At 39.7% G+C, this 19763-nt stretch overlaps 1 protein-coding gene across 1 annotated transcript; it reads left to right on the forward strand.

The window, feature by feature from the left end:
- Positions 1–3591: 3591 nt before the first annotated feature.
- LOC142166476 (uncharacterized) lies at positions 3592–4164 on the forward strand. The gene has a single exon (XM_075225870.1). The coding sequence runs from the start codon at positions 3592–3594 to the stop codon at positions 4162–4164; it is 573 nt and encodes a 190-aa protein (XP_075081971.1).
- Positions 4165–19763: the final 15599 nt, after the last annotated feature.

The raw sequence follows: 19763 nt of genomic DNA on the forward strand, positions 1-19763 counted from the left end.
TATATATATATATATATATATATATATATGTTAAAGATATTTAGTATTAATTCTTTTATTTTTCATTCATTCATCACTAATAATGCATGGCATAGCTAGATTAATCGATATAGGTCGAGACGTTTTGTTTTTACTATTAGTCGATATAGGTCAAACGTTTTGTTTTTAATATTCATCGATGCATCTAAGTAAGTTATAAGTCGATGAATCAATTTACAAATAGCATGTTATATATAGTATATGTTAGTGTATTCATTATTTCTATTACAAAAGTGTTAACGAATTACATTTATATTATTTAGATAGTAAATATAAAAGTAATTCGAAAGTTTGACCAATGTTGACGTAATAACCGACCAATTTTGGTCGATTATTTTGCAGAAAATAACAATTACCGACGAAAGTTGGTCGGTAAATGCTTTCCATATATTAACCGACCAACGTTGGTCGGTAATTTTAAATATAAATTCTTAAACTATATTAGGCGAAAAAAACAACCATATACTACTGCATCGTGTCTCTATAAAATTCATACTCATCAAGTACGACTACTTCAGTTGTATGTGATGTCAGTTAAATTTTTGTTAACTATGCCAGTACCTTGTCTCTTCTTTCATCATAGTCATCAGATGTTGACTGATCAATTAGCATCCTCACCAGCATCGAGGATTTGGTCAGTAGAAGCTTGATAAGCTTGAGTATGTGCGTGAGTTCACTATCTTAATGCTACAAATTCCGTCGTTGTTCGAGAAAGATTTCGTCTTTTATTTCATGGATGGATTGCAAAATTGGGTAAAGCAGGAGTTAAGAATACATCAAGTAGCCAACATGGACGAGGTCATAACGGTAGCCAAGTCGTTCATTGACTTCAAGATGGATCCTGCCAAGTGCAAAGAAGGCAACGCCAAGAGAGGTGGGGGGGATCATGACAAAGACAACTAGAAATGCATAGCTGGGGTATTCAAGGGCAGTGGTAAGGGGCCACCCCATGACGGATAGAGGTCCAAGAAAAATGGAAAGGGGCTGGAAAACAGTACCGAGTAAGTGCCTAAGGGAGGGTGCTACTTTTGTAAAGGATTACATCGGGCAAGTGAATGCCCAGAGTTGGGGAAGCTTGCAACAATGATCGGGAGCTTTGCTCAGGCACACAAGGGTGACAGAGAAGGGACCGCCTGCATTGGGGTATGCGCTTGAAATCTAAGCTGAAAGTAGGGGATTTGATAAGTGGGGCTTTTGACGGCTTATTAGCGCCTTTTAGCTTTTGTTTTAGTCTAAAAGCATTAAATTGTGTTCCCGAAACTAATAAAATTGTGCAAAATTACAGGAATGCTGGAAGTTAGTCTCTCGAGATGAAATCTTATTCAAAAAGGAGTAATCCGAAGCACAAAGTAATAAAAGGCGTAGAAGCACAAATATACGGACCGCAGAAGAGTTGCCTTGCGGCCGCAGTCCAGAAATGTGCGGTCACAGGTCATGGTCAAACAGACCTAGGCTTTTTATCGATTTGTAAAAATCTTAAAAACAACTATCTCTAGTCCTCTTTCTTTATTTTGCAATCATTAGAGTAACATTAGAAATAGAAAATAAATCGTTGTTGTGGAAGTGCAATCTAGATAATCCATTTGCTCAAATTGAAATATACACCCCTAACTCCTATCTTAGCTCTCAATGGATTCGACGTCGACTCTTAGTTGGATTTCTATTATTGCATACGACCATTTCATATCTCTTTAGAGGTATGCTTTGGATGTGATAAGGATTCCAAAGCATATCTTTGCACTATGCAAATAGAGCATGGTGGCAGCAAGAAAGGTTGTGCGGACATAGTTGAAGAGGATGGCGAGTTATAAAGTGATGGCACGCTATCAGACTTAGACGATGCACCAAGCAGAGGGGTCAAGTTTGCTAGCAAGGCTGGGACCATGGAGGGTAGCCAAATAGGGAGTGGAATCATGGACCCGATGCTTGAGAAGATGTTAGACTTGATTGAGTCATGGGGAGATTCAAACCAAGAGCAAGGAGAGGCATCTGATGGGCGGCAGATCCAGGCCATCATTGCTAACCGTCCAAAGTACAAATGGGGAAAGAATAAAGGTGACCAGTACCTTGTGACATGGGAAGGTGAACCGTCCCATAAAACATCATGGCTAATAGACAAAGATCTCCAACGACGCCAAGGTGAGGTGCGCGTGTACGTGTCGATGCTTTGTGTCGAGGGCACCACAAAATTGGGTGGGGGAGAGTGCCACGGCCCGCCACATCATTATTCCACGTAAGTTCCACTTGGCATATATTGTTGCCATATGGAAGGGTTACATAAGTTAAGGACTAGCTCTTGGTGGAAAATTCTAAAACTATGGAGAGTTTCTTTGGGAAATTTCTAGATATTTATGGATTTGATAGGAAGACTCTTTTGGAAAACCTTGGAATGTTCTAGTAATCTAAAAAATTTTAGAAGGTGTACTTATTTGTAAATATGAAAGGACTTATAAAACAATTATTATTTACACACTAGCCCCTAGGTGACTAGTATAAATATGGGTCATTCATTTGTAACTCATAAAGTAAAACAATCAAATTCTCTCTAAGGCTAACTTGACATAGTAAGAACATGAGCAAGTTGTGCAAGATCGCGAGCGAGTTGTCAAGTGCTGCACGTATACTTAGTTTAAGTCTAAGGACATGACAATTGGCACTTTATTTCTAAAAACTGTGAGCCTTTTTCAGCAAATTGGAGAAGATCAATTACACCTCTTAAGTTTTGTTTAAAAAATCAAACTCCCCCTCCAAGTTTAATATCATTTCTGTGTAATACTTTTTTATATTATCTAATAATATTTTTCTTATTCTAGTTATATTAGCTATGTTAGTATTATTAATCTTGTTAATGCAAAACCAAAGATTTCTTTGTGGTCCCTTTTTTCTTTACTTCTTTGTCTTTTGTGAAAGACAAAGTATCCCTCATTGGTGATGGAAAGTCTTTCCTTCTCTTTATATTGAATTGCTCTTTGTTGGGCTTGTAAAGAGCTAGTAAAAGGGAGTGTTCTCGCGCACATGAGAATTTGGTTCTGAAGGCAAAACAGGTTGATTTTCCCCCCTCCCCCCTGCACGCGAGATATACGAGAGGCCTATTCCAAATCTGGTTTTGCTAAAATTATTTCTTCATTTTTTAGCTTAACAGAATATGTCCAAATTCATTCTCTCTTGAATTGAATTTTGTAACGTTCCATTTATTTCTTTGTAACTCTCATGCTTTAGTTTCTGCAACAGTTGTGTTAATTCTTGTAACATCTGTGGTTAATTTTGGCAGTCTTCTTTGTGAATTATTAAACAAAAAAAACACCTTCAACTCTCTTCTTCTTCAACCTATATCTAGGCAATTGTCACGTGTTTGGAGGTATTGTGGAACCTTGGGGAGCGATCGATCTTAATGATTTGTACCCAGTCGGACCAAAATCGCTTTCAAGGCAGTGGCTTGCCACGACACAGTTTGTTTATAAGTTGTTCTTGTTTACTTCTTGTTCTTAGTCAATATTATCTACTCATTTTTCTTACAATTTAAAAGCGAATTTCGCCATATAATATTGACTAATGGCTACCACTATGAACAAAACACTTCCTGATCTGTCAAAACTTGAACCTTTAGATGGAAATAATTATAAGCATTGGTCCCAGAAACTTTTAATTTTCTTTGAACAGTTAGAAGTTGATTATATTTTGTTTAATGAACCACCTGATGATGTGCTTGCTGATAGTTCTAATGTTGCTACTACTGTTGTTGCTGGTGATGTTGCTAAGAAGAAAGTTGAAAAGGATAACAAAACTGTTCGAGGGCATTTGCTTAACCATATGACTAACCATCTCTTTGATTTGCTTATAACTTATAAATCTGTTAAAGTCATATGTGACAGCTTGGAGAAGAAATATGGTGCAGATGACGCGAGGAAAAAGAAGTATGTGGTTGGAAAGTGGATCAAGTTTCAGATAGTTGATGATAAGACAATCATGGGGCAGGTTCACGAGTATGAGAACTTGACTGCTGATGTTTTGAACGAAGGAATGGAGATGTGTGAGATTCTTCAAGCTAATATTCTGCTTGAAAATTTTCCACCTTCCTGGACTGATCACAGGAATCAACTGAAACACAAGAAAAAAAAACTTTAACTCTTCAATAAATAATCAGTCACATGAGGACTGAGAAAACAAACCATCTCAAAGATGTGGAGTATGAACGGTTAAGGATAAGATGAAATCTCTCTCTCTTAATTCTTCTAAAGCTAACCTTGTGGAATCTTCTAATACTTTTGTGAAAGGCAGGTTTAAAGGAAAACAGGAGAAAGGACATGTGAAGAAGCAGAATTACTTCAATAAGCCAGAGGGCCAAGGACAAAGCTCAAAGAAGGGAGGAAAAGCTCCAGTCCAAGCTAACCTTACTGAGGGTGATGATGTCATTGCTTATGTGGTCGTTGAGGCGAACATGGTGGCTAAAAAGACTGACTGGATAATGGACATAGGCGTTTTAAGGCACCTTTGCGCCAACAAGGAGTTGTTCATAACTTTGAGGAATCTGCTGATGGGGAGTGTGTCTACATGGGTAACTCCACTACAATTGGAGGTATGGGTAAAGGAAAAATTCTCCTTAAGTTAACTTCTGAAAAAACCTTAGCTTTGAACAATGTTCTGTATGTACCCTCCCTTCGTAGAAACTTAGTTTCTGGTGCGCTTCTCAACAAAGCAGGTCTTAAACTTATTTTTGAATATGATAAAGTTGTTATTTCTCGTGGGAGACTTTGTTGGGAAGGGTTACCTTAGTGGGGGTTTATTTGTACTGAACATTGCTCAAGATATCACTAATAATGCTAGTACTTTCAATTCTGCTTATATTGCTGAGTCTATTGATTTGTGACATGGTAGACTAGGTCACATTAATATTGCTTCTATTAAAAGACTTAGAAAAATGAAATTAATTCCTATAGTCAATGTTGATAATTTTTCTAAGTGTCATGCTTGTGTAAAAATAAAACATACCAAAAAGCCTTTTAAGAATGTAACTAGTAGAAAGACAGAATTGCTTGAAGTAGTGCATTCAGACTTAGCAGATTTCAAGAACACTGTTAGTAAGGATCGAAGGAAATATTACATCACATTTGTAGATGGCTTTTCTAGATACACTAAGGTATATCTTCTTAAGTCAAAAGATGAGGCTGAAAGCATATTTTTGAAATACAAGGCAGAAGTAGAGAATCAATTAGTTTACAGCAAAATCAAGAGACTTAGGTCTGACATGGGTAGTGAATATAGTACTAATACTCTAGAAGTATTTTGTGAGGAAAATGGTATTATACATGTGGTTAGTGCTCCATATACTCCCCAAAACAATGGTGTAGCCGAACGGAAAAATAGAACCCTTAAGGAAATGATGAATTCTATGCTTTTGAGTTCGGGTTTATCTGATAATATGTGAGGGGGGCTATTTTATCTGCATGCTATATTCTTAATAAAGTCCCTAATAAGAAGTTAGATAAAACTTCGTATGAGTTATGGAAAGGGTTTGTCCCTAACTAGAAAATTCTGAAAGTGTGGGGGTGTTTGGCTAAAGTTGTCTACCTGATGTTAAACAAGTAACTGTCGGACCCAAGACTTTTGATGCTATTTTCATTGGTTATGCTCAAAATAGTGTTGCATATAGATTTATGTCTTTGAATGATAGTTCTATTTGTGAATCTAGAGATGCAAAATTATTTGAGCTTGACTAATAATGCTTCTACATCTATAACTATTAATTCTCATTTTGTGCCTTCTTCTAGTGTTACTGCTAATGAGCATGAAAATGAACATAGAAGGAGTAAGAGGTGTAGAATTGAAGCTAGCTTTGATCTTGACTGAAAATATTGATCTTGATGTTTTGAATGATGAATTAGTGTCTATCTATTTAATATAAGAAGACCCTAAGACTTATAATGAAGCAATGAGGTCAATAGATGCTAGTTTTTGGAAAGAGGCCATTAAAAGTGAATTAGACTTTATAGTTTCTAGTCACACTTGTGTTACACCTTATGTTTCTGTACGTGAAGTTTCGTCGTAAGTTAATCGACGTAAGTTCGGGAATGAGATTATTTTGAGATTATAAGCATTATGTTGTTTCAAACAAGTGATAAGTAAATTCGTGAAGGTGAGAGGGTAAGCGAATCGAAGAAAATGAGTTTCGTCGAAATTTGAGAATTTGGGATAAAATATGGTCCGAGCTATAATACCCGATATTTATAGACTAGTACCATACAAGGTACCACATGACCATGATAGTAAGGTGTATAAAATGTGTTAAAAGTGAGTAGTATTTTAAGTAATTTGAGATAATTCTTAATTATGTAGATAATTGAATAATTATAAATTTTTCAGTGGGAGATTAATTTGTAAATTGGATTTTTCGGATAATTATTTGGGTGAAGATATTGGATAATTCTAAGTGGACAACCTTCACGTGGGTTTATGAAGACTTGGCAGCAAGTTAAAGTCAATTTAATGACTCTTAAATTTATGTGAAAGGTGATATTTTAAGAGATTTTTAAGTGACAAAAGTAAGCCTTATAAGTGGGGCCCATACCACTATAAAAAGGGACCTTTCTAATTCATTTCATTCATTATAAGAAAGAATATCATACGGATTTACTTTGGCAAAGTAAACTGCTTCAAACAAAATTCAAGCAAAGATTTCTTAGCATCTTAGCAACGTGGGATTTTGCAATTTTAAGAAAGTACGGTGCAATCTTTATCAAGAACATCAAACAGATTTTTCCCTACTTCGATCTGTCGTTACGTGTTTTATCACAAAAAGACATGTGTTAGAGGGATTGTCAAGAGAATCGGCTCAGGTATGTTAAGGCTATCCCTTCTTTCTTTTGGCATGATCAATACGATGCAAACGAAATGAGCAAATGCACAACTTTCATAAATGACTCTATTCATAGAAATACTAGGGGTGTCTAAGAGAGTAAAGAAGATTTTGAGACGATGTAATGTCTCGCTTGATTTTTCAAAATAACATAAGGAAATCTATGGTGAAAGCAAGTTAAAGGAAGGTTGCGAGTAGTATAACTAATATGTGTAGGTCGCAAGCTAAAGTATGGTAGAGCGATAAAGTTTTAGGAAGATATGAGTAGGGATGAGAAAAGGTGAGTGAGAAGGTGACCATAATGGATAAATCCTCGGGATTAAGCTAATGAAAATAAGAGAGTTGATGGTTTCTCTAAGTTATAAAAAGCTTAGTATAGCCTGAATGAACTCAAAGGAGTCTTAAGACTAATAGCATTGAGAAAAGATGAAATGATACCCTGGTAGTAGAATGAGGTGTAACTGTGATAGATAAAGGATGACATTTGGACCTTCGATTGAGTAATGATTTGAAGAAGAAAAAAAAAGAGAAAAGAAAGGGATTTCATGAATTGTACAGGATTAAAATACCCATATAAGGTGAATCACATTGGGATGCTATGAAATACGGTTATGAAACCATGGTATCGCCCCAGGTGGATCAGTCTAATCATTTCAGATATCTCCCGATGAGACGTGAGCGGCGGTATTACATAGAAGGTCAAGTTATCAGTGGTAGAATATAGATCAATATTGAGGTGAACCAACAATGGATGGATAAAAGTTATAAAGTATGAGATGAGATTAGGTCGTCATTCTTAAGATGAACAGTAATTAAGAAGTATTAAAGGACTTAGATTTATGCATATAGGATAAGCAACGAGAGTAACCTGGAGTTTGGTAGAAAACCTCAGTAACGAGATCAAAGTAAGAGTTATGGCAATAAGGTCATACAGATGGATAAACAGATCTATGAAATAAGATATAGCAATATTCGTAAGTTTGACAAAGTACCGAGCGAAGAACTTCGGTGTACCTATAGATGCCCATAGGGGCATCTTATCAAACTCTGTATATGTTTACAAAGTAAGGCCTAAAGATTGGCTAAAAACTGGAGGAAAAAGGAGAGAGGAATAACATGCTGCATGGTAGAAGATAGCAACAATTACGAGATTAGAAGGATTCCGACCACAAGTCATGGTGTGAGAAAGAGGCCTAAAGGGGGGAATGCCCTGACCTTCGGAATTATTCACAGTACAATTGCCTAGATGTCAAGGAGAGTACTAAAGTATTTGCAAGAGCTATAGGTAATGATAATGATAAGTGCATTGGTCAATATTCGAGGACGAATGTTCCAAAGGGGGGGGAATGATGTTACACCCCATGTTTCTGTACGTGATATTTCGTCTTAAGTTAATCGACGTAAGTTTAGGAATGAGTTTATTTTGAGATTATAAGCATTATGTTGTTTCAAATAAGTGATAAGTAAATTCGTGAAGGTGAGAGGGTAAGCGAATCAAAGAAAATGAGTTCCGTCAAAATTTGATAATTTGGGATAAAATATGGTCCGAGTTATAATGCCCGATATTTATAGACTATTACCATATAAAGTACCACATAACCACAATAGTAAGGTGTATAAAATGTGTTAAAAGTGAGTAGTATTTTAAGTAATTTGAGATAATTCTTAATTATGTGGATAATTAGGTAATTATGAATTTTTAAGTGGGAGATTTATTTGTAAATTGGATTTTTCGGATAATTATTTAGGTAAAGATTTTGGATAATTCTAAGGGGACAACCTTCACGTGAGTTTATGAAGACTTGGCAGCAAGTTAAAGCCAATTTAATGACTCTTAAATTTATGTGAAAGATGGCATTTTAAGAGAATTTTAAGTGGCAAAAGTAAGCCTTATAAGTGGGCCCCATACCACTATAAAAAGGGACCTTTCTAATTCATTTTATTCATTTTAAGAAAGAATGTCATACGGATTTACTTTGGCAAAGTAAACTGCTCCAAACAAAATTCAAGCAAAGATTTCTTAGCATCTTAGCAAAGTGGGATTTTGCAATTTGAAAGAAATACAGTGCAATCTTTCTCAAGAACATCAAATGGATTTTTCCCTACTTCAATCCGTCGTTACGTATTTTATCATAAAAGACGTGTGTTAGAGGGATTGCCAAGAGAATCGGCCCAGGTATGTTAAGGCTATCCCTTCTTACTTTTGGCATGATCAATACGATGAAAACGAAACGAGCAAATGCACAACTTCCATAAATGACTCTATTCATAGAAATACTAGGGGTGTCTATATTCTTGATTCCCCATGTGTCTTATTATTCTATCATCTATTCATGGGTCTCAGAAAATACGTAAATTGATAAAGTTTATTTCATGACATTAATCAAAGGCATAATGGTCTTATGATGTTCCGAGAGATTTTATTGACGTATTTCATATGCATTTAATTAATTTATACATGTACATTGACCCATGACTAGATGGAGTTTATACGCATATATTATATGTATATGGGATATGGAAAAAGGTTACAGCGTTATATACGCACCACCACCTGATCAACTGGTATACGTTGATGATTTGCCCACAGTGGCCGAGATGATATTATGGGATGCCCTCATAGGCTTGATGATGTTATGAATGCATATACCTAATCATGGTATGACATTTATATGCATATGCATGACATTGTAAATGCTAATGATTCACAGAGCTATTCAGACTTACATGTTAAGTCTTTTACTCTATGTTTCTATATGTCTTTTATTTACTGATTTTTATTCCTTACATACTCGATACATTATTTGTACCGACGTCTCTTTTGCCTGGAGACACTGTGTTTCATGCCCGTAGGTCCCGATAGACAGGTCGAGGGTCCTCCAAGTAAGCTATCAGCTCAGCGAAAGATGTTGGTGCGTTTCATTTGCTCCGGAGTTGCTTATTTGGTCAATATGATTAAGACATATATTGATTGGTATGGAGGGGATTTGTCCTGACCTTTATGACAATTATGTATTCTTAGAGGCTTGTAGATAGATGTCATATACGTAAAAGATTGTATGGCCTTGTCGGCCTATGTTCAGTGTACGAGTGGTTATTTTGGTCTTATAGGCCCGTATGTCTTATGTATAAGTTGGTATTACATGTTTTATTCTACATATCTCATGGCAGTCTCTCTGGCTCAGTTATCTATGATAGTATGGTACGAAAGATACATTATATCGGTACTCGGTTGAGTAAGGTATCGGGTGCCCGTTGCGGCCCATCGGTTTGGGTCGTGACAACTTGGGACTTGTCTGATTTGCCTAAAGGTTGTAAACCCATAAGTAGCAAGTGGATATTTAAGAAAACATTGAGACCTAATGGTACAATTGAGAAATATAAGGCTATACTTGTTATTAGGGGTTTTAACCAAAATAAAGGCATTGATTACTTTGACACTTATTCTCATGTGACTAAGATAGCGACTATTAGAACTCTTGTTGCTTTAGCCGCTATTCATAATTTAGTGATACATCAAATGGATGGTAAAATGGCTTTCCTAAATGGTGATGTAGAGTAAGAGATCTATATGTCTCAAACTGAGGGATTTGTGATACAAGGAAAGAAGAATAAAGTATGCAAATTGAGAAAGTCTCTGTATGGTCTAAAGCAGGCACATAAGCAATGGTATGAAAAGTTTAATAGCACATTAGTGGGTAATCTGATACTTGTATTTATTCCAAGATGATGGGATCAGATTGTGTTATTATATGTTTGTATGTTGTATGGCATGTTAATCTTTGGCCCTAATGTGAATGTTGTTAATAAGACTAAGAATTTTGTCTTCTAAATTTGAAATAAAAGATCTTGGAGAAGTGGATGTGATTTTAGGGATTAAAATCAAAAGAACTTCTAATGATTTTTCATTATCTCAATCTCATTATATTGAGAAAAGGTTGAAAAGGTTTAATTGTTTTGATGTAGCACCTGTGAGAACTCGTTATGATCCTAGCATACACTTGAGAAAGAATAAGGAATCTAGTCTAGTGTTTCTCAAATTGAATATGCTAAGATAATTGGTAGTGTAATGCTTCTCATGAATTATACACGACCTGATATTGCTTATGTTGTTAGTAGATTGAGTAGATATACTCACAACCTAAGTAGTAAACATCTGAATGCTCTTCATCGTTTGCTAAGGTATTTGAGAGGTACTATGGATTGGTGTTTGCATTTTAATAAATTTTCTGCTGTTTTAGAAGGATTTTGTGATGCAAACTGGGTTACTGACAATGATGAAGTTAGCTCCACTAATGGCTATGTGTTTACTTTGGGTGCAGGTGCTATTTCATGGAAGTCTTCAAAACAGACTTGTATAGCACGATCTACTATGGAGTCTAAATTTGTTGCTCTTGAGTTGGCAGGGCAAGAATCCGAGTGGTTGAGAAACTTATTGGCATACGTGTCTTTATGGGGAGACAAGCTTCACCAGTTTCTCTACATGGTGACTCACAGGCGGCAATTGGAATTGCCAAAAATAGTGTGTACAATGGAAAAAGAAGGCATATCTACATTAGACATAGTGCGGTAAAATAATTGTTGAAACATGGTGTTATTTCCTTGGAATATGTAAGATCCGAAAGAAATTTGGCGTATCCTTTAACCAAGGGTTTGGCAAGGAGAGTTATCCTTGAAACGTCGAGGGGGATGGGGCTAAAGCCCATGGATTGAGGAAGTATGGTAGATACCCGTTTGTGGTAAAATGAAGCCATATGAGACCTCAATATGCACTATATTTCCTATCACTATGGCGTGTGGTAGTTCTTTATAAGGTTGAGCTTATTTTGCTCTGTAACGACCCGAAATTTCCCACCGACGAGACCATGATAGCGCCTAACATTTCACTTGCCAGGCAAGCCAACGTTAGAGAATCATTAAACCAATTCCTTTTTTCCATTCATTAAGTAATAATAATTAACTAAAATGAAATATAATAAGTGTGGAATATCATAAAACTGTATTAATTACTACCACCCGGATCTGGAGTCACAATTCACGAGCATTCTAGAATTTACTATAAGTAATAGTCTGAAAGAAATACAACTGTCTGAATGAAAGAAAACAGTAGGACATAAAAGATAGACGGGGACTTCAAGGTCTGTGAACGCCGACAGATCTACCTTGAGTCTCCGGACAGCGGACCAGTAGCAAATCTCGATCAACCTGAGCCGGTATCAAAATCTGCACAGAAAGTGCAGAGTGCAGCATCAGTACAACCGACCCCATGTACTGGTAAGTGTCGAGCCTAACCTCGATGAAGTAGTGACGAGGCTAAGGCAAGGCACCTACAAATCAACCTGTACAATTTAACAGTGTATATGCAAATAACAGAAATGAAGAACTAAATAGGAAATGTCGGGAGGGGAACATACTGAGGGGAATACAAGATAAAGAACTACAATAGAATGATCACTGGAGCAGTCAATATACAATGAATCAACAGAAATAGTGAATACAGTAAGGAAAAATGCACGGCATCACCCTTCATGCTTTTACTCTCAATCTCACCATAAAATTAATAGAAACAGCACGGCATCACCCTTCGTGCTTTTACTCTCATATCATGGCACGACATCACCCTTTGTGCATTAACACTCACAATATGGCACGACATCACCCTTTGTACATTAACACTCACAATATGGCACGACATCACCCTTCGTGCATTAACACTCATATCATGGCACGACATCACCCTTTGTGCATTAACACTCACAATATGACACGACATTACCCTTCGTGCATTAACACTCATAATATGGCACGGCATCACCCTTCGTGCATTAACACTCTCCCTTACCATAATGCAATGCATAAATAACAACAGGGAGATAGAATAACAAGTACAAACCTTACTTCAACATTTGGTTCCATAATATCAATCTCAACTTTGAAATAAAAACTCAATTATCACCAGAAAAATTCGTAAACATGATAAGAACGATAAATTGAACAACACTAGTATAACACGTGTCGTGATGGCGCCTATCATGGAACTAGGCAAGCCGACTCATTTCCAAAACAACCCGATATATTCATTTCAAAGATAATTTCAAGGTAAAAACCTCCATTTAAAGAGTTCAAATCAAAGAAAAACAGAAGTGCGGAAAAGAAAAGTCTGACATCGGGGTGTCACTAGTCATGAGCATCTACTACAATCTGTTTAACAATGTCAAGGCTAACTCATGTTTAACATGAGCATCTACTACTAATGCAGGCGGGCAGCCCAGATCCACACTCATCCTCACAAATCAGGCCCTCAGCCACACTCAGTCACAAGTATGCTGCAGGCGGGTAGCCCCGATCCACACTCATCCTCACAAATCAGGCCCTCGGCCTCACTCAGTCACAAGTATGCTGCAGGCGGGCAGCCCCGATCCACACTCATCCTCACAAATTAGGCCCTCGGCCACACTCAGTCATAAATATTTCAAGCCACTCAGGCATTTCAGTAAAACAGGGCATTCGGCCCAAAATATTTATATGCATCAAAATAGAGTCATAAAAATTGAGTTATGCGGTAAACAAGCATAAACATGACTGAGCATAGATTTTCAATCGAAAACAATGAGAGGATGGTAAGAAATAGCCCCTAAGGGTCCATACAGCATTGGCGCAAGGCCCAAACATGGCATTCAGCCCAATTTACAGAAATTCTTTCTAAAACATATAAGTATCAAATGGTTTCAACAAAGTATGCAACTTTACAGTTGCCACGGGACGGACCAAGTCACAAATCCCCAACAGTGCACGCCCACACGCCCGTCACCTAGCATGTGCGTCACTTCAAAATAATAGAATGATACAAAATCTGGGTTTTCATACCCTCAGGACTAGATTTACAATCGTTACTTACCTCAACAAGATGAACCCAACATCGAGCAAGCTAATCAATACTCAGGAAATTTCCACTCCGTGCGTATCCACCTCTGAATGCTTTCTTGTCTCCTCAATTCAATGCCAACGATCCGAAACTGAAATTCACCCCTTAATGATAATACAACGATCTACTTTACTAAGCAACTTCAATCTACAATATCAACATCCATTGGGACCAACATTAGTAACCCATTCCATAGTTTCATTGTATTCATAAATTTCATCGCCAAGATTACCATTCACCTTCTCTCTTATTTTCTCAAAAGTACTATTCATGCCATGAACTAGAGTTTTATAATCCAATCTTTCAACCATTAAAACTTGTAACAAATACTTCAAATATTTCTAACTACTCATAATAAACGAGTTTGAAGCATTGGAATTACCTCTAGTAGATCAATCTTGAAAACTCACAACTTTGGTGATTTTTGTGTTCTTGAGGATTTGATGACGAAATCTTGTATTTAGATGTAAGAATGATGTAAGAAATCATGTATATTGAGTAATAATCAACCCAAAACATCATTAATAGCTTACCTTGGTTGATTGGACTTGATTTGAGCTCAAAATCATCCCTTCACCTCAAGAACCCTAACCCCCAAATACTCAAAATATCCCCCTTCCCCGACCTTGTATTTATAGGCCCAGATTTCTGGGTTTCAGATGCGGCCCTGGATGCTTCGCATCCCCACTTCACTCCTCTTTGAAGGTCGGATGCGGACCTGGACGCTATGGCAACACTTCACTGCCAGCCTCTCTTTCGGACGCGACCTCGGATGCTTCGCATCAGCAGGCTCCTCCGCCAGCCTTTGGTAATTTGGTCATAACTTCTTATAGGAATGTCCAAATGACGAACGGTTTGAAGCGTTAGAAACTAGACTCAAAGATCTTTCATTTGATAGGTAATAAACCATATAACACTTCGTATAATGAGAGTTATGCTCAATGGAATTTAGGTCTTATGCGAACTCACTTGAAACTTTAATCTTATGATATTTCCAACTTCCAAACTTCTCATTAACCATCCGCAATCATCCCGAGCCCCTCAGGACCTTAACCAAATATACCAAAAAGTCCTAAAATATCATACGAACTTAGTCGCATTCTCAAATCACCTCAAACAATGCTAAAACCATGAATTACACCCCAATTCAAGCCTAATTCCTCTACGGACTCCCAAATAATATTCCGGACACGCTCCTAAGCCCAAAATCACCATACGGAGCTATTGAAATCATAAAAATTCAAATCCGAGGTGATTTACATATAGGTCCATATCCGGTCCACTTTTCTAACCTAAAATTTTTAATTATGAGACTAAGTGTCTCATTTCACTCCGAGTTCCTTCCGGACTCGAACCAACTAACCCGATATAACCTAATATTGTTGAATAACACCAAAAGAAGTAGGAATGGGGAAAACAGGGTTACAACTCTCGAAACAACCGGCTGGGTCGTTACATCCTCTCCCTCTTAAACATCCGTTCGTCCTCGAACAGGTCTAGAAACATACCTGGAGTCTCGAATAGGCGTGGATATCTGCTCCGCATCTCCCGCTCGGTCTCCCAAGTGGACTCCTCCACAGGCTGACCTCTCCATTGCACCTTCACTGAAGCTATATCCTTTGACCTCAACCTTCGAACCTGCCGATCCAAAATAGCCACCGGCTCCACCTCATAAGTCATATCACCCTCTAACTGAACCGTGCTGAAATCCAAAACATGGGACGGATCTCCAATATACTTCCGGAGCATGGAAACATGAAACACTGGATGCACACTCGACAAGCTGCGTGGCAAGGCAAGCTTATAAGCCACCTCTCCTATCCTCTGAAGCACCTCAAAAGGCCCAATGAACCGGGGGCTCAACTTGCCTCTCTTCCCAAACCTCATAACACCCTTCATGGGTGATACCTTCAGCAAAACCTTCTCCCCAACCATAAAAGACACATCACGGACCTTCCTATCCGCGTAGCTCTTTTGCCTAGACTGCGCCGTGCGAAGCCGCTCCTGAATTAATTTCACCTTATCTAATGCGTCCTGGACCAAGTCTGTACCTAGGATCCTAGCCTCACCCGGCTCAAACCATCCAACCGGAGATCTACACCTCCTCCCATATAAATCCTCGTACAGAGCCATCTGAATACTCGACTGATAACTGTTGTTGTATGCAAACTCCGCGAGTGGCAAAAACCGGTCCCATGAACCCCCAGAATCAATGACACAAGCACGCAACATGTCCTCCAATATCTGAATAGTGCGCTCGGACTGCCCGTCCGTCTGAGGGTGAAAAGCTGTGCTTAACACAACCTGAGTACCCAGCTCTCGCTGCACAGCCCTCCAAAACCGCGATGTAAACTGAGTACCCCTATCTGAAATGACGGAAACCGGGACACCATGTAGGCGAATGATCTCTCAGATGTAAATTTCAGCTAACCGCTCTGAAGAGTAAGCAGTACCAATTGGAATAAAGTGCGCGGACTTGGTCAGCCGATCCACAATAACCCAAATAGCGTCGAACTTCCTCGAAGTCCGTGGGAGCCCAACTACAAAGTCCATAGTGATCCGCTCCCACTTCCACTCTAGGATCTCTAACCTCTGAAGCAAGCCACCTGGTCTCTGATGCTCATACTTAACCTACTGACAGTTTAGACACCGAGCCACAAACCCAACTATATCCTTCTTTATCCACCTCCACCAATAGTGCTGCCTCAAATCATGGTACATCTTCGCGGCACCCGGATGGATGGAATATCGCGAGCTGTGGGCCTCTTCAAGAATCAGCTCTCGAAGCCCATCTACATTAGGCACACATATCCGGCCCTGCATTCTCAGCACCCCGTCATCACCAATAGTCACATCCCTGGAATCACCTCTCTGAACCCTGTCCTGAAGAACGAGCAAGTGAGGGTCATCATACTGACGCTCCCTGATACGGTCATAAAGAGAAGACCTAGAGACCACACAAGCTAATACCCGACTAGGCTCCGAAATATCCAATCTGACAAGCTGGCCTGCCAAGGTCTGAACATCTAATGCCAAAGGTCTCTCTGCTGCTGGAAGATAGGCTAAACTCCCCAAACTCTCTGCCCGACGACTCAAAGCATCGGCCACCATATTGGCCTTCCCCGGATGGTACAAGATAGTGATATCATAGTCCTTAAGAAGCTCCAACCATCTCCGCTGACGCAAATTAAGATCCTTCTGCTTTAATAGATACTGGAGACTCCGGTGATCAGTATAGATCTCACAATGAGTCCCATACAAATAATGACGCCAAATCTTCAAGGCGTGAACAATGGTTGCTAACTCAAGATCATGGATAGGATAGTTCTTCTCATGGGTCTTCAACTGGCGCGAGGCATAGGCAATCACCCTACCCTCCTGCATCAAAACACAACCAATGCCTATCCTTGAGGCATCACAATACACGGTGTAAGAACCTGAAGCTGATGGCAAAACTAACACTGGAGCTGTGGTCAAAGCAGTCTTGAGCTTCTGAAAGCTCTCCTCACATTCATCCGACCACCTGAATGGAGCACCCTTTTGGGTCAATTTGGTCAAGGGCGATGCAATAGATGAAAATCCTTCCACAAAGCGACGGTAGTAACCCGCCAAACCAAGAAAGCTCCTAATTTTCGTGGCTGAGGACGGTCTGGGCCAACTCTGCACCGCCTCTATCTTCTTCGGATCCACCTAAATACCCTCACTGGACACCACGTGCCCCAAGAATGCTACTGAACTGAGCCAAAACTCACATTTAGAGAACTTTTCATAAAGCTTCTCCTCCTTCAATCTCTACAATACAGCCCTCAAATGCTAAGAGTGCTCTTCCTGGCTACGAGAGTACGCCAGGATGTCGTCAATGAATACAATGACGAATGAGTCCAAATAGGGATGGAATACACTGTTCATCAGACGTATGAATGCTGCTGGGGCATTAGTAAGCCCAAACGACATCACCAAGAACTCATAATGGCCATATTGGGTCCTGAAAGCTGTTTTAAGAATATCTGAATCCCAAATCTTCAGCTGGTGATAACCGGACCTCAAATCAATCTTGGAGAACACCCTCGCTCCCTGAAGCTGGTCGAATAAATCATCAATACGAGGCAAAGGATACTTGTTCTTGACTGTGACTTTATTCAACTGCCTGTAATCAATACACATCCTCATGGAACCATCCTTCTTCTTCACAAATAGAACCGGTGCACCCCAAGGTGATACACTAGGCCGAATAAACCCCTTATCAAGGAGTTCCTGAAGTTGTTCTTTCAATTCCTTAAACTCCGCCGGTGCCATACGATACGGTGGAATAGAAATGGGCTCAGTGCCCAGCACCAAATCAATACCAAAGTCAATATCCGTGTCAGGCGGCATACCCGGTAGGTCTGCAGGAAACACATCCGAAAAATCACGTACCACTAGAACAGAATAAATGACAGGAGTCTCTACACTAATATCCCTCACAAAAGCCAAATAAGATAGGCAACCCTTCTCAACCATGCGCTGATCCTTCAAATATGAAATCACCCTACTTGGTACATAATCTATAGAACCGTTCCACTCGACCCTCGGAATTCCCTGCATAGCCAACGTCACCATCTTAGCGTGACAATCTAGAACAGTATGACATGGAGATAACCAATCCATACCCAATATCACATCAAAGTCAACCATACTGAGCAACAATAGATCTACTCGGGCCTCTAGATCCCCAATAGTCACCACACATGATCGATATACGCGGTCCACAATAATAGTATCGCCCACAGGAGTAGATACATATACAGATGAAACTAAGGACTCACGGGGCATATCTAGAAAATGGGCAAAATACGAGAAAACATATGAATACGTGGAACCAGGGTCAAATAAAACTGAGGCATCTCTGTGGCAAACTGAGACAATACCTGTAATCACAGCATCTGAAACAATAGCATCTGGTCTGGCAGGGAGGGTATAGAGATGGGCCTGACCACCCCCTGATCTGCCTCCCTCTCTAGGGCGACCCCTAGCTGACTGACCTCCACCCCGAGCTGATTGGGCGGATGGTGAGGTAGCTGGGGCTGTAGTCGAAGGCTGACTCCTCTGCTGAGATAGACCTCCATGATGACGAGGACACTGCCTCCACATATGCCCAAGCTTCCCACACTCAAAATAACTCCCTGGTACTAGCGGAGGAAACTGAAGGGAACCCCTAGCACCGGGATGACTGGTAGAAGAACCTGGCATAGAAGAGCCCTGAACAGGTGGAGCACGGGACGAACTCTGAACTGGAAGGGCACTAAGTGATGAGTGGCCCTGATGAGAACTGTGAGAACCATAGCCAGATGATGCACCCCGAAGAAATGGCCGAGCTGACTGAGCCCGTTTGAAATGACGACCTCTACCGTGCTGGAACTGACCCCCAAAAGGAGCACCGCTGAATCCACCCCTGACCACGAGGCCTCTTGGCCTCCCTCTCAATACCCTCCTGACCGCGAACCATCTCAATCTGCCGAGCAATGTCAACAACCTCATCAAAGGTAGCACCCGAAACTCGCTCCCTGGTCATGAGCAACTGTAGCTGATAAGTGAGGCCATCAATAAACCTCATGATCCTCTCTCTATCCGTGGGGACCAACCAGATAGCATGACGGGCCAACTCAGAGAACCGCATCTCATACTGCGTCACAAACATATCACCCTGGTGTAGCCGCTCAAACTGTCTACGCAGCTCCTCTCTGCGGGATCGAGGCACGAACTTCTCCAAAAAGACCACGGAGAACTGCTGCCAAGTAAGGGGTGCTGTGCCAACAGGCCTACGCCTCTCGTAAGTCTCCCACCATCTGAGTGCAGCCCCAGAAAACTGAAAGGTAGTGAACGAGACCCCACAAGTGTCCAAAATACCAGCAGTACGGAGTATCCTCTGACACCTATCCAAAAAGTCCTGAGCGTCCTCTCTCTCTG

The sequence above is a fragment of the Nicotiana tabacum genome, chromosome 11 (assembly GCF_000715075.1).
Source record: "Nicotiana tabacum cultivar K326 chromosome 11, ASM71507v2, whole genome shotgun sequence".
Lineage (NCBI taxonomy): Eukaryota > Viridiplantae > Streptophyta > Magnoliopsida > Solanales > Solanaceae > Nicotiana > Nicotiana tabacum.